General features: G+C 31.0%; 3 protein-coding genes across 3 annotated transcripts in view; 2 read left to right on the forward strand and 1 right to left on the reverse strand.

The window, feature by feature from the left end:
- Positions 1 to 5,152, forward strand: part of Gbs-70e (Glycogen binding subunit 70E) — a 29,157-nt gene extending 24,005 nt beyond the window's left edge. Inside the window, exon 6 of the mRNA XM_083053959.1 lies at positions 1,790 to 5,152. The gene's annotated coding sequence lies outside the window, so the exon portion shown is untranslated. The remainder of the gene's footprint in view (positions 1 to 1,789) is intronic.
- A 115-nt stretch (positions 5,153 to 5,267) lies between these two features.
- Positions 5,268 to 8,312, reverse strand: LOC145945119 (serine protease snk-like). The gene is made up of 6 exons (XM_083053950.1): positions 8,115 to 8,312; positions 7,142 to 7,296; positions 6,458 to 6,567; positions 6,095 to 6,348; positions 5,775 to 5,944; positions 5,268 to 5,570 (listed from the first exon to the last, which is right to left on the reverse strand). Exons 1-6 carry the CDS (start codon positions 8,242 to 8,244, stop codon positions 5,403 to 5,405), a joined length of 987 nt encoding a protein of 328 aa, XP_082910076.1. The 5' UTR covers positions 8,245 to 8,312; the 3' UTR covers positions 5,268 to 5,402.
- Positions 8,313 to 10,547: 2,235 nt separating this feature from the next.
- Positions 10,548 to 14,513, forward strand: LOC145945159 (venom protease-like). Its single transcript, XM_083053984.1, has 6 exons — positions 10,548 to 10,732; positions 11,826 to 12,092; positions 12,856 to 13,120; positions 13,194 to 13,459; positions 13,663 to 13,829; positions 14,129 to 14,513. Exons 1-6 carry the CDS (start codon positions 10,645 to 10,647, stop codon positions 14,309 to 14,311), a joined length of 1,236 nt encoding a protein of 411 aa, XP_082910110.1. The 5' UTR covers positions 10,548 to 10,644; the 3' UTR covers positions 14,312 to 14,513.
- The last annotated feature ends 392 nt before the right edge of the window (positions 14,514 to 14,905 follow it).

Raw genomic sequence — 14,905 nt, forward strand, 5'->3', positions numbered from 1 at the left:
TAAGCAAATGCGTGATAGAGTTATAAGGTGTTTTTTTTTTAAATTAAAATGCATTGTTCATTTTTATAAAATAATTTACCTCGATGATATCGGTCATCATGCACGTATATATATCTACATATATATAGGAATAAATACAAAGAGTGCATCAAAATCTACTCTTCAACAAACGTAAACAAAAATTCTTTCTAAATAAAAAATTTTGGAGCATTAATTAGTAATATAATATTAAAAAATAATTTATATTTTTTGATAATATACATATTAATTATTTTTATCGATTTTTGTTAAGATATTATTGCAAATGATGTTTTCTTTTATGATATCTCAACGTAATACAAAGTATCTATATTTGCGGAGAATATATAGAATATTATCATAACAAACAGAGTATCGTAATTTATTGATATTTGATACTAAATGAATGACATTTTAACTTTAAGACTCAATCCAATATCTATTACTGTATAATTACTGCTCAATCCAATATCACGCGTTATTTGAGAATTATGTATATTCAACATGATATGCAATTTGGGATAAAATAATAAAATCTTTACATTTTGCTTTCGAGTAACAACATGATCCGATAACTATAAGACTGAAATATAATTCTCACAATCAGTAATTCCCAGTATCACTAAAGTTGCATACGCACGATAAGAGGCTGCAGGAGACACTTTAATCTTCAAAAGTGCATCAGAGGAGTTGAACTCTCGAGTATCTTTATCTATGCGTTTCTCGACATTGAAACAATTCAGGAGTGGCCGGTATCTTTGCGCGGAGAAAATGTGCGCGACTTCTGAGATACCCTGTAGAAATTATGTTTGAGACGCGGTCGGTGAGAAGTCGTGGCGCAGGATCATATATACGCACCGTGGTCATGCTGTGTGGTACCACGCCTTGGTGAACACAGTCAAAGAGAGAGAGAGAGAAAGAAAACGAAAAAGAAAAGAGAAAAAAATTTTAAGACGTCTAGACGCGTGGGACGGACCGGAGTAATCTCGACTCTCGTTGCTTGCTTGCTTACGGTGTTTACACGTGCGTTCGTACATACGTACATATATGCATAAGACGTGCACTCCGAATCATTGAAAGGCTGGATTAAGCGTATTAATTAGCGATTATTAATTATCGTTACAAATCGCAATCAATTTGTCACGAAACTTCAATTCCGCTGAAAGTTGGCCGAAAAAATGGAGCATTTTTAATCAATTGGATCCAGACTAGTCTCTTTGCGTTAACAAAATTGAATTTTGTAATCATTTGTAATTATATTTCAACACGTATCTTAAATTATATGGAAGAATCGTTTCTAATATTAAATGTTTTAACTTATGGTTTTTTGATCAAATTTCAAAATTTATTGCAGTTTAGTGTAACCATATGCTATGTATTTTAATTTAATATAAAAATTCACCGAGCTCTTAAATTTTTTTATATATAAATACTATCTTCTCTCTTTATATATTTTATATATGTATAGAGAGAGAAGAGAATATTATATTTATATAAGAGAAAGAAAAGTATTCATAAAAAAATTTAAGAGCTCGATGAATTTTTATATCAAATTAAAATGAATAGCATATGGTTATACTAAATTGCAATAAATTTTGAAATTTGATCAAAAATCAATAAATTAAAACATTTATATATATATGCATACATACACTTTGTTTAATCGTAATTAATTATTTCAAAACGCTATATATACTTTCCCTCTTTTTACATGTTATCACTTGAATGGAACAAAATTATTTATTGTATTTTTGCATTCTTGTCGTTCCAGATCCCAGCATCCACATCATCATACAATAGGATCACCAAGGTTATCCTGCGTCCGTCTCTAGCATGCCAGTAGCCACGTTCATCGGCACGAACATCATCGTCGTACGTTATCTTCTCGAACGTCCTCTTCTTCTTCCTCTGCTTCCTCATTCCTCAGAGATTTTCGACCCGCCTACGGACTCAAGATAGTCGGTTGCGGTCGAGCTTCCACCAGATCGAGTCGCTCAAATCTTGCTGATCTCGTCATAACGGCCAATATTATAATCCTGTAAGTTATCTCCATTTCTTTCCTTGTAAATTTTTTCCTCTTTCTCTCTATCTCTCTCTTCCATCTCTTCGTTTCTGACGCCCTTAATATGATCCTTCCTGTGGAACACAGATTCTCGACCAGCCTGTGTTCATTATTTTACGAGTCTAACGGGACACGTCTCTAGTCTCGTGTAAGGTCTCAGTAAAGGTAAAACAGTTGCGAGATTACACTGACAAACGTGATGTGCCTTGAGGTGTGAATTATATAGACGTTTGTTTCGCGTGTGTGTAGCTCATCGTCCAAATACATAAACGCCTAACTAAAAGATGATTTACGAATGTTTTTATCAGAAGCTAGGGTCTCTTCTGGGTTATTGTCATATACTAGAGTGATGCTATCCCAACATTTCATTAAATATTAAAGAATTATACTATTAACAACTATAAAAAGCCTTTGCGAAAAAGCGAAGTTTGTGTTTGCAGTCGAACATAAACATTATCAACGACGGAACAATATAACCATCAATGGCAACTTTCTACTATTTTTCTATATTCTTATTATCTAACTGGTGCTATCTGCCGTTTCTCTTGCAGTTCCTCCTTTCTTTCGCGTGTACCTACTATTTCGCGAATAGAGAGAATAGAATAAATAAAATTGTAACTTTACACGGTGAAGAAAGTTTCAGCAATCATTACTACTATTATAGAATATCCGAATCAAGAATATCCGAATCAAGAAGAATCAGTGAAATACTATATATACCTTGTAATATATTAAACTACTAATCTTCTATCGCGCAATTATTTACTCCCTTCGGGACTCATCTCTCGCGGATTATTTTAAGAACGATTTATATTTTATATATCTATATATGTATATGAATATATGATATATGAATAGAATTAGGTATATATAGATACACGCGTATATGTATGTGTATACATACGTGTTACATATAATCGCGCATTATACGGTTGATACCCAAATCGACACGTATTTAAGCAAACAAGGCTCAATAAAAAAATCGCAATAAATGCGAGTGCACATCGGAGCGCATTGGTAAACAGCTCGATTATGTTATATATTATATGCGTATTAATGGACTGAAACGTTGCATAATACTGGTCATTAATTTGTATGATTTACAGAAAATAATTCTCGATTAAAAAGAAAACAAGGTATATGTGAGCCGAATCTTCATATGTCAAATATTTCTTTTTCTGAAGAATCGGCGCAATTTTTCTCGAGTATTTACAAATTAGTGCGGTCAGTACAATTTTAAAGTGCCGGGATAACAATAACAGAGCGGAGTATGAATATATATTTGCGAATGCATGAATCTGTGTGAATTCTTCTGGCACTGAACTTTTCTATTGCCAAAAAGTTCGAGTTCTTATCTCGAAATTTCTGTATCAGGAATCAAGAGTGAATTTGTAATCATTTTTTCACTTCCTTCCGGCACGTTCAAAGTGCTGCTACTTCAAAGTCTGTGCCTGTGTTTTTTGAGGCTTTCTCGTTTGATTGAATGCATGTCTCTCTAAAACGTCCGCGGCTGGCTCGTACGGAGATACATGCAATATGGATACAATGTACGAAGTACATCTGTTACTTTGATCAACTGCATTATTGAATGAAAGCGTTTAAATATTTATTGATCTTTGAAATTTTGCTTTTGGAACGACAGAGCAACAAACCAGAGTGACACAAACGTGTCATCGCTTTCGCAATAAATTAGATGGTACTTTGAATTATGAAAGTACGTACCGGAAGGAACGTCGAGACGATCGTGAGAGATGACAAAGCTGTAGCTAGTCATTTGCAGGCACCGTTGTACGTCTTCCAGCGGGCTTTCATAGCAATATTGAGACTGCTTTCTCTGTTCGTAGAAATTTTTCGAAGTGGATAACAAGATTTTAATTGGCGCGTTAAGCTTTTTTTACTTATATAGTTTTTAACGTCGAATCTTTCAATTTTCATTGTAGTTAGCTTTTATTATATTTATCATGTTCTTCTAGGAATTTTCTTAGTTCATCAAAGTATCGTATACTTCAAAGCGAATATGGATGAAAGTATGAATGATGAAGATATATAATGTCCTCATATAATCTAAATTATTCTCTTAGATATTTATTTGTTGTCAATTTGGTAGTGCGATGCTATTTAATCGAGTTTATGAAGAGTAATATGTTATTATATTATATATTACGTATATATGTATACAATGTGATATTAATTCACACTACTGCGATTAATTGAGTTTTAAAAGAGATTAGTTTAAAACAAGAGAACAGAATATATTTTCTTCATCTATTTTGCATCTATATTTATAGATTTTTAAATATTTTCTTTCAATATCATAAAATTCTTTAGCGTATTATTATCGTTTTTTTTTACAATGAATGACGTATGAATAGATATTATTTTCTCTTGTTTTAGTTTCTTCTCTCGTCTACTCTTTGCTTTTCTCTTTTCTTTCGTTTTTTTTCTTTTTTACAACGATATTGAATTAAAAGTAGCTTGTGAACAAGTGTATTGTAAATGTATGAAATGATTGTTAGTCCAATGCTGTCGCGAAGAAACTAGTTTGTGCACCCGTAATGCATAATATAATGTTCCGGATCAAATCCGTATGTGTACGTGTGTACATTTTCTTTCGAGAGCCGTAAGACTGATATTACTTAAACCACGCACATAATGTATATAATAATCATATTCAAGTAAGGATTTTAATCGTGTCTCGATGAAAGTTTTAAATATCTTATCGCATTCGACGATTACCGAGATTTCTATTAATAAGCAAAGCACATCTCTGTATATTTTTTTATTATGTAAGTTCTCGTTAATATATCGTCCACGTATACTCGACATATGTATAACATCTGTTAATGTTACTGCATCTTTATCGTTTATTTTCATCGTTTTTATCTGACAAACGTGATTTGAATATAATCTTTACTTATACAGCGTATATTAATGATTATTGCGTACGATATTATCATCGTTGATTATTATATATTTAAGATAGGTTCCCTGTATAAAATGTAAGTTTTGAAAATGTTTATTATACTGTGGTTCATACATATATATATATATACATACGTTTGGGTACCATATTGTACATATCAATGAGAATTATTATTATCCTTTTGCAATAAAAATTACAATGTAAATAAATATTATATATATATATATATATATATATATATATATATATATGAGATATGATTCTTTTCCTCTCGATCATTCGATAAATTTTATTTCTCTCGTCATTTATGTATAAAATTATCTTTCGACATTTATTTTTTGAAGTTGGAATTAGTTAGAGATTGACATTCTCATTGATGATGCATCTTGATCTGATTTTTTATTGCCAAACAGTATTCTCGATCCAGTCGAGATAAAAACTAATTCTGGTGTATATCGCGGGGGAATCTTTAAAAGCGCAAAATTTTCCGAAGCTTGTTACACCCACGATACTATACATGCAGTAAGGTTTCGCGAGAACCCTTTGCAATGGACCACCGCTGTCACCCTATATATAATGCGAAATTAAGTCATATTCAAATCTTTCTATATATATAGAGTAATTAAATTAAAATTAAAAAATCCATCCAAAGATGGAAAAGTTTTTTTTGTTGTAAAAAAATTAATTTGAGGAGTGCAAGTATTTTTTCCGAAATTCTTTGCTATGAGTCAAAAGGCTTGAAAATAATTCCAAGTGGTAAATTGCACGCACCTGACAAGTATCTTTCCCGCCTTCCATTATACCGGCACAAAGTAAACCCTGTATCAAACCGTCAGGCAATCGCCGTGTGCCAATATCCTCGGAGTAACTCTTTTTACAATCATCTTCAGAAATGTAATTCAGCTGCACCTTCATTAATTCGTTGCTACCGATATTAGCTTCTGCACAGTATCTTATATAATATCTTGCGATATATATTTATATATAAAGATTTAATATAAAATAATGAGAATATAATTATAATCAAAATTAATTTATATACCATGAAATATTAAAATATACAAGAGAAATAATATTTAAGAAATACTGACCGTAAGAAGTTTTCCCAAATCCAGAAGCGATAGCGCTTTTGCCTGGTATCTGCGAGCTTACTTCAAGACACGCGGGTCGCACTCGAGGATTCAACTCTAGCGGTCGATCGAGTTTAAGTAACGCTATATCGTGATACTTAACCGAAGGCGTGTAATCCGGATGCTTAATTCTCTCCGCGATGTTCCTCTCTTGCATAACGTCGCCTGGAGTTGTTAAATTAATCAAGCCGACCCGTACTTTGGTCGCGGGACCCCTGAAATAGACAGATAATATTAATAATGATATTTTTATATTTTGTTTAAGTCCAAAATTGATGGTAATAAAATGAATATGATAATAATTGTAAGAGACAAAATTAGTACTTGTCTGGGGATTCCAAACAGTGAGCCGCTGACAGAATAAAATGCTCAGAAATGATGCTTCCTCCACATTGCCAGGACACCGCCTCGCTCTTGCCATAACCGATCACTGCCTGCAACATAAATCATATTTTATCAATTAGATATTGATTAAATATTGAGTGTTTCACATTGAAACATAATACAAAACGAAAGTCTAGATGTGTAGTGGTAGGTTTCCCAAGCATTATCATCTAAGTTGCCACATATAAAAAAACGAATATTGTATTCTTAAGCATGTTACTACAAAAAAAATTATTGGATCAAATATTTTGTTTTATTGTTAAAAATAACAAATTAAAGATTTAAATTTGTAATTTTTTTTATTCATGAAAAAAATTATGAGATGTAATTCTTATACGATACTAAAAATATATTTTAAATTTTGTGTTTTTTTGTAACTTATGAGATTATTGTTTAATTTCTATATAAATATATTGATGTATCTATATATTTATATATAATATATAAATATTTTTTTAATACTGTTTGAATAATTTTACAATATGTAAGTTAAATGTTTACGATATCATCGTTGATTTAATAATCATCAAAGATGGTTTTCTTATCTATTTTCTGTTGTATTTGCAATTAATCGCGTGACTTTTTAATTTCGTTTCACAACAACACTTTTCTATCTATTCTCACCATGTGCGGAAATTCCGCGGGTTTTGCCTGAACTCCGCCAATGATAAGAGGTGTCTCAATAATCGCGCAGCGAGACACTTTATTCGAACCAGCGTTGATACGCAAAGTTGGCGAATTCTCGGTTTCATAAACCAGATCGGCATATTCCTTGCATTCTGTGAAAATGCAAGAATTATGTAAATAAGAATCGTAAGAATTATGTAAATAAGTAGCGGAAAACAGACGCAAATCACAACGACGGAATTCAATTTATAGTACATACAATTACAATGTAAAAACTTATGATTAGATAGAATACGCAGAAATTCATCAACTCTACGCGCAACTAAAATGTATATTCATCGATTTATTATCGTGCGTCACGATTACTTTAATTGCGCATCTGGCGCGCAACATTTATTTATATATCGACCTAAACAAGTTACACGTGCTCCTTGAGTCACACACAATCAAATCTCACATAACAAAGACAATTTTCACAAAAACTCTCGTAATTTACGACATCGCGATTTAATAAACGTTACATATGTTGTGAAATTTTATTTAAAAGCTATATGGCAGCTTGTATAAAAGCAAGTTGTATAGTGTACAATAACTTACACGTAAATAGAATAAGAGTCAAATAAATCTTTGGATTTATTTTTAACTATAGCTACCTAAGTAGAAAGTTAAACAAACATCTGTTAATTAAATCTATTAATTAAATTAATAGATTACTTGTTTAATTTCCTACTTAAAATTAATTGCTACAAAATATTTAACACTAAAAATTAAAATATTATTACGATTATTATCTTCTGTTCACAATTTCTCTGTATGAAAAAAATCGATCCTAAATTTGAAAGAATTCGAAATAAGGTGTGATGAATTTAAAACAAATCGCATTAAGATTGTGATTTGTGTGCGTATATACTCAAAATAAAGTTTTCTCAAAATCGATTGTGAATATAACCAACGATCACTTTCAACTAACTTTCTTCACTTTTTCGCGCTGCAGAATTTCTGAATAAAATAACAACGAATAACGCAATTGCGAATTTTCCGTACATATTGCGAGTCCGATACGCGACGTATCGACACCTTCTTAGAACAAAAGTGTTCATAGCAAGTTCTCGCTTTTAAGTATGCCGAATAATGCGTAACGAAGTGCACACGATGATGGTGACGTTCGTTAACGATTCGTAAGCTAAAGTGTCATTAACATGATATTGTCGGAACTATAGCCAATGACGTATCCGCTGGATCTTCCCCAAAACAATACTTTTTAATACATTTGCATCTATTTCCGAGATAAGCGTATGTCTCAGTTTAATAATGGATTTCATAGAAAAATTGTGTTATATTCTTTATATCTTAGTATCCAGTACGTATGTTGCATTCGTACTATTTAATTAATTCAAAAAGATACTCACTAATAATTACTTAAACATGGACTATCTATATTTGCACATTTTTCATGCTATTGCACATCCTTTTAGAATGCATAAAATATAAATTCTGTATAATACTCGACAGTTTAATTTATTCGTAGAAATGTTTCTTTATGATATAGATTCTTATTTTTTTATTAATATTTGTCTAATCACAAAATAATTAATTTTATTACTAAATTGATAATAGCACTGCCACATATTATCATATTAATTTCTAACTTGCAAATTAACATTTGGATCAACGCTACATCCCTGGATCTGTAAACGTGGTCCGCTCATAATGATATCAGCCTTATTAAATCTAACGAGTTTCTTGCAGCAATATCGATCGCAATGAGCCGAATTGGATTTGTTTTACGGTATTAAGTTCACAGTTCACTTATTTACCGATATTATTTTTGAATACATAAAACAAAAAATATGTAGAGAGAAAGAGAGAGAAAAGGGGAACGATCATTATAAATCTATTTTAATATATCAAGAATTATCTTGAGTTCCAATGCGTGCTGTTTTTTCTCTTATTTTAATGCATAATATTTATTTTAATTTTTGCTAAATCTATAAGTAATTTAAATTAAATGAATATTAAAAATTCTGATACCAGTAAATTGTAGCATAACAGGTATAATTTCTTATATGTATATAAGTATATATCTATTTTAATTTATAAGCTTCCAGTTTGGAATTGCTTTGCGTTACAAGTGCAAAAATACAAGTTCGAATTGATTAGAAATGTAATTCTTGGAGATACAATAATTACGGAAAAATTGGTAAATCTTCTCTACAAATATAATTGTTTTCTTTATTTTGAAGTCAACTTTCTCATCAGCTACAACTTGGCTATGATAGTTTGTAAATAGTAATATTGCACATAACGTTATATGTAATGCAATAATTAATGACTACTTTATAAGAGCGATTTTAATACTCTGATATGCAATTATTATTATATATTATTATTATAGATTATAGCAAATCTAGTGAACTGCAACAATTATTTTATTATAATGTTATATTTATATATTATATATATTACAATATTTATATGTGTGTGTATGTGTAGTGTAAAAAATTTTATTTAAAGTTATAATTTAAAAAAATTTGCATATCATTGCACATTATCATTCATAAGAGAATTTATCTATCTACGAAATTTTCATAATTATTACATAATCTGTGTACAATTTCATTGCTAAGATAATACAATTTAAGCAAATTTATTGCAAAATTTGCAAATAAACATTTATTAAATAATAAACATTTATTAAGGAATTATACTTTTAGCCTAATAAAGCGCAAATTATGCAAATTATGCAATTCTACGTAATATCTTGATGGGAAGAAAAGATTACTAATCATAATAGGATTCAGGAAGCTGTAAAAAATTTCAATTAATCAAAAAAGATTACATGTATATTCATTCTTGCAACATGACTAAATCAATTCATCTCCGTTGGCTGAATGTAAATAAAACTATTTCGATATCCTTATATCCTTGCATTAAGATTTCCTCATTGAAAATTAATTAATAAGCTTGTCTTCAGAAAGTAAAAAAGTCATGTATGCATATGTAATGATGAACTAATGAAGATTCAATTGCACCATTTTAATGCTAATATCGATCTATTTTGTAATCATTGCGTTACATCAATAAAAAGTGAATTAAGATTAGTGGATTCGTAACAATTCACATAAGATATATTTTTCAGAAATCACCAAAGAATCATATCGTCTCTATTCCTATTACAGAACAATATACAGCGCGCGAATACTAATTGCCCCGATTATTAATCTTTTATCGTTTCACATTTTGCTGAAACGAGAAATTCATGCTTTCTTCTTGGAAGATGCACGCGAAATCACATTCACTCTCCGACTATAGCCGGCTTATCGCGAAGTACATGATAAAAATGACCTCGCCATCGTGAGACCATGGAAGAACATGGTGGGGATCATGAGGAAAATCGGAAACCAGTGGATGTGGATACAAGCGGACTGACGAGTTAGACGAGGTATATCTTCCGTCGTGTCGAGTGCGAGAGACCAGGCGAGGAGACTTAGTGATCAAGGATGTCACAGAGCGTGTCGGCCGCTTCACCGTTATTATTACTGATGCTGGTGTCGATCCTGTTGCCGACAAATGGGGGCGATATCGGAGGCGAGTAATAGTTCGTTTCATTAAAAAAACAAATTCTTGTTTTGAACGAATGTGTCGAGCGCATTATTTGCGAAAGAATGAGAAGGTCGCCCGGAACGACTTATTCTGGAAAAATTCCACTCTTAGCATGTAATTCTCTAATCGTATAAAATAATTATATAATCATACATAACAGTAATCATAATCGTAAAAATAATTACTGATTTGTTCGACTACTATAAATATATTCTTTTTATTTATCTAAATTAATCTAAATTAATTAAATAATTACTTAACAATAATATTTCAAACATCAACTGTTATTTTTACATTTATTCCTTGTAATACATCCTGTCATGTAAGTTAATCGATATAATAATTTGACAATAATCGCGAATCTTGTATAGGAATATTTCTATCATCGAAAAAGAAGCCTTAAACTCGTTGTAGCCTATATAAATCAGTGGCCTTGTCAACATAATTGTAAGGTCAATTTATCTCTCTCTCTAGTATCTTCAATTGAAACAATTAATATTCCTTTAATCGTACTTCAATCATATACTTCAGAAAAAGAGCGTAAGAAATAGCAGCTAAATTTATATTTAAAAATAAATGTAAAATGCGTTTTCATTATATATCTAATAATAATAATTTAAGAAATATACAACCTTAATATATTATTAATATTTCAATAAATATAATTTTATCGATATACATATACTTATTCAGCGATAGCGTCTCTTCCACTGCCTGTGATAATTAGTAGATTATTTTGAACTTAGGAAGAGTAGAGGGCAATATAATTATTGACATTTTTATAGTTATTGACAACTTTTCTAGATAATCCTAAATGCACGATGATAAAATTGCGTATATAGTTCTATCAGACTATTATATAAATGCATCTATAAAATACGGTTTAAATACTAAAATAATATAATCAATTTAAGAAGTGGAGTAATTGAAATATAAGATCTCATATTTATATTTCAACTTATATCTTTTTTTAGTACTTTAAATACATAACAATAAATAACCGTATAAAAGTTTTTTAATTTTAAATTTTATTATCGCATTCTTTCTCTCATATGTGTGTATCTATTATAATTTTCAGAAAACTGTACAATCGAATCGCGCAACCAGGGTATATGTAAGCTTATAAAAGACTGTCCAGTAATTCATCAGGAATTGTTATCCGGCAAAATGCCGGAGAGTATTTGCGGTTTCTCAGGTTTTGATCCGATAGTCTGCTGTCCGACATCAACTCGTATCACCAGCAGATTACCACAACAGACTACACCGATACCACAAACTACTATTCGGACAGACGTGGTGCGACCTTTGAAGCTGGATGATAGCAGAGGAGCGTTAGCGCGAGCAAGTAAGCTTCCCAATTAATCTTCTAATCTACATCTTCCAATCTAATCTAAATCCAATCTAATTTAAAGATTAAAAGTATAAGCTTAAACGTATACTTTCAGCGCTTCATATATGCTTTCAGCGCTAAATCAAATTGATATCGAAAAGTTTAAAGTCTTATAGCTAATATTAAATAAAAGATTTCAGAAAAGATCTTAGTCTTCCTCTTTATGACTCGAAAAAATTATACTGGCTGCGTAAACAAGTCGCATAAATACATATTTCTGCATTTTAAACACCCAAGTCAAAATATATTAATGGGATTCAAATGTCTAGAAGGCGAGATAAGAAGCTGTGATTCGTCAAAAGAACGAAAAAAGCGACGCAATTTTAAATGTACACTGAGAGAATTTTCTCTTAAAATTTACCCTGAAAATCATGGTAATCATGGGACAATATGGTATGGAAAAAATTTTATGAGAATTTCTCTGATTATTAATATTTATCACAATAAAAATAATAATATCTATCACAATAAAATATAAAACATGTTTAATTAATTTTACTAAACTGCATAGTAAAATTAATCAAACATATTTTATATTTTATTGTAAATAATATTATTTTTATTGTGATAAATATTAATCAGAGACATTCTCATAAAATTCTTTCCATACCATATTGTCTTACCATGATTTTCAGGGTAAATTCTAAAAGAAAATTCTCTTTGTGCAGCTTCAAGCTCAATATTTATTCAAGTCGATATAATCTCCTCTATTCTTCAGAATGCGCGGAAGCCGCGGAAGCTGTCTATGGCTTGGAAATACCACCCATACTGACCCCTCATCGAAGACCCGTAAATGTGTCTCGTTGCGCCCTGAAAACGCGCAAGTTGATCATCGGTGGCGTAAAAGCCGACCCAAAAGAATTTCCGCACATGGCAGCCGTTGGTTTCGAGAACGGTCAGGATATCTTATGGAATTGCGGTGGCAGCTTGATTTCTGCCAAGATCGTCCTGACAGCGGCACACTGTTCTTGGAATGCAAACTGGTAAGTTTCATTCCTTCACTCACGTGTCTAATTTATTATATATATATATATATAATTTCTATTTGCTTTAAAGGGGAGCCGCAAAATGGGTACGAGTTGGTGATCTGAATCTTGCACAAACGAATGACGATGCGAGGCCGCAAGAAATTAAAATTGAAAAAAGGATAAAGCATCCTGAATACAGAGGCTCATCACAGTACCACGACATAGCTATACTACAATTGGAAACAGAAGTTACCTATAATGCATGGGTGAGACCAGCGTGTCTTCCGATTGACCTGCCTGACATAGGCACGGATAAAAAGGCCGTTGCCACTGGATGGGGTGTAGTCGACTGGTGTAAGATCTTTAACAAAAAAATTATAAGATAATTTAAATAAAAATTTTTATAATTATAGATTTTGTAATTGTATATATATGTATATGTGTAATCTATAATGTGATATAATTAATAATATAAATAATATAATATATTATAATTATATGTATATGTATGTGTAAATTAATATTGTATTACTAGGTAATATTGTTTTATTTCGCAGCTGAAGATGCAGGTTCGAACAATTTGCTGAAAGTAACACTCAATCTGGTCAATTATACATCTTGCAATGCAAGCTTTGCCGATGGCGGCTCCAGTTTACAGCTTGCATCAGGCATAATAGACGAGTCGCAAATATGTGCGGGACAACCGGGAAAAGATACCTGCCAAGTAATATATTTTCCTTCATATTTGAAACAAAACTTTCCTTCTTCCTAATAGGAACCTCATTTTAACTAAAGAAACTATATTCCCTTCATAGTTCTTCTCGTAACTATTAATTAAATTTAATTGCATGATTTAACTTCAATTTCTTTTTAATTTTATTTATAAATACAGTCAAAGAATTAGAGTCAAAGTTTAGTTTACTTATTATTGCAAACTTTATCCCGAAAAGCATTATATTATTTTCGTAATAAATAAGCGAAAATAAAAATTAATCGAATGCATTTTTGTTTGTAATTATTAAGGGTGATAGCGGAGGACCACTTGCTATCTTTAACCAAGATCATGATTGCATGTACAATGTGATCGGAATTACTAGTTTTGGACGATTCTGTGGCAGCAAAATACCCGGCGTGTACACTCGAGTCTATCATTACATCCCCTGGATAGAGAGAAACGCGTGGCCGGAATATTATCGAAACAATTAATTTAAATTTACTCCACTTCTCTAATTTAAATATATTATTTTTTATGTATTAAATATATATTTCTTTTTTATACGATGCAGTTTGCAATAATTGCAACTTTTTTCTTTCTGTGGCATGTTTTCACTTTCAATCTTGTGATCCTATAAATATATGCACAAAAGAAATCAAAATGCGCACAAATAAAACTTATATTTTTAAATAATTTTAATTTTTTATATTGTTGCTCATTTCAACCCCTCTTCATTAAAATCATTTTACAATACAACGAGCTCTCTTCATTGAAATCATTTTACAATACAACGAGCTAGTTAATTTGGATTCCACTTATATTTTGATTGAATAAAAAAAATTAAATTATGTAGTAATTTTCCTCAAACGAGTAGATACCCAGACAGCACCATGTCCAAAATTGGCGCATAAGACATCTTTAAGATAATCTTTAAGATATTTTCAAGATGTCTTTTGGATATCATATCATAAGACTTCTTAAAGATGTCTTAAAGATTGTTTAAAGATATCTTATGCTCCAATTTTGGACATGGTGCTGTCTGGGTAGGTATATCTGCTATCTTTCGCGATGTTAAGAAGCAAAGG

Source organism: Prenolepis imparis, unplaced genomic scaffold, assembly GCF_030444845.1.
Source record: "Prenolepis imparis isolate NDT839.2.m4 unplaced genomic scaffold, iyPreImpa1.0 SCAF_1, whole genome shotgun sequence".
Taxonomy (NCBI): domain Eukaryota; kingdom Metazoa; phylum Arthropoda; class Insecta; order Hymenoptera; family Formicidae; genus Prenolepis; species Prenolepis imparis.

Bases quoted from the DNA above. Each gene is read 5' to 3' on its own strand.
- LOC145945159 (XM_083053984.1), top strand. From the start codon at position 10,645: ATGTCACAGAGCGTGTCGGCCGCTTCACCGTTATTATTACTGATGCTG. The intron at 13,121-13,193 runs GTAAGTTTCATT...TTTGCTTTAAAG, and splicing joins TGTTCTTGGAATGCAAACTG to GGGAGCCGCAAAATGGGTAC. The intron at 13,830-14,128 runs GTAATATATTTT...GTAATTATTAAG, and splicing joins CGGGAAAAGATACCTGCCAA to GGTGATAGCGGAGGACCACT.
- LOC145945119 (XM_083053950.1), bottom strand. From the start codon at position 8,244: ATGAACACTTTTGTTCTAAGAAGGTGTCGATACGTCGCGTATCGGACT. The intron at 6,568-7,141 runs GTGAGAATAGAT...TTTATGTTGCAG, and splicing joins CCGCGGAATTTCCGCACATG to GCAGTGATCGGTTATGGCAA. The intron at 5,945-6,094 runs GTCAGTATTTCT...GATACTGTGCAG, and splicing joins ATTTGGGAAAACTTCTTACG to AAGCTAATATCGGTAGCAAC.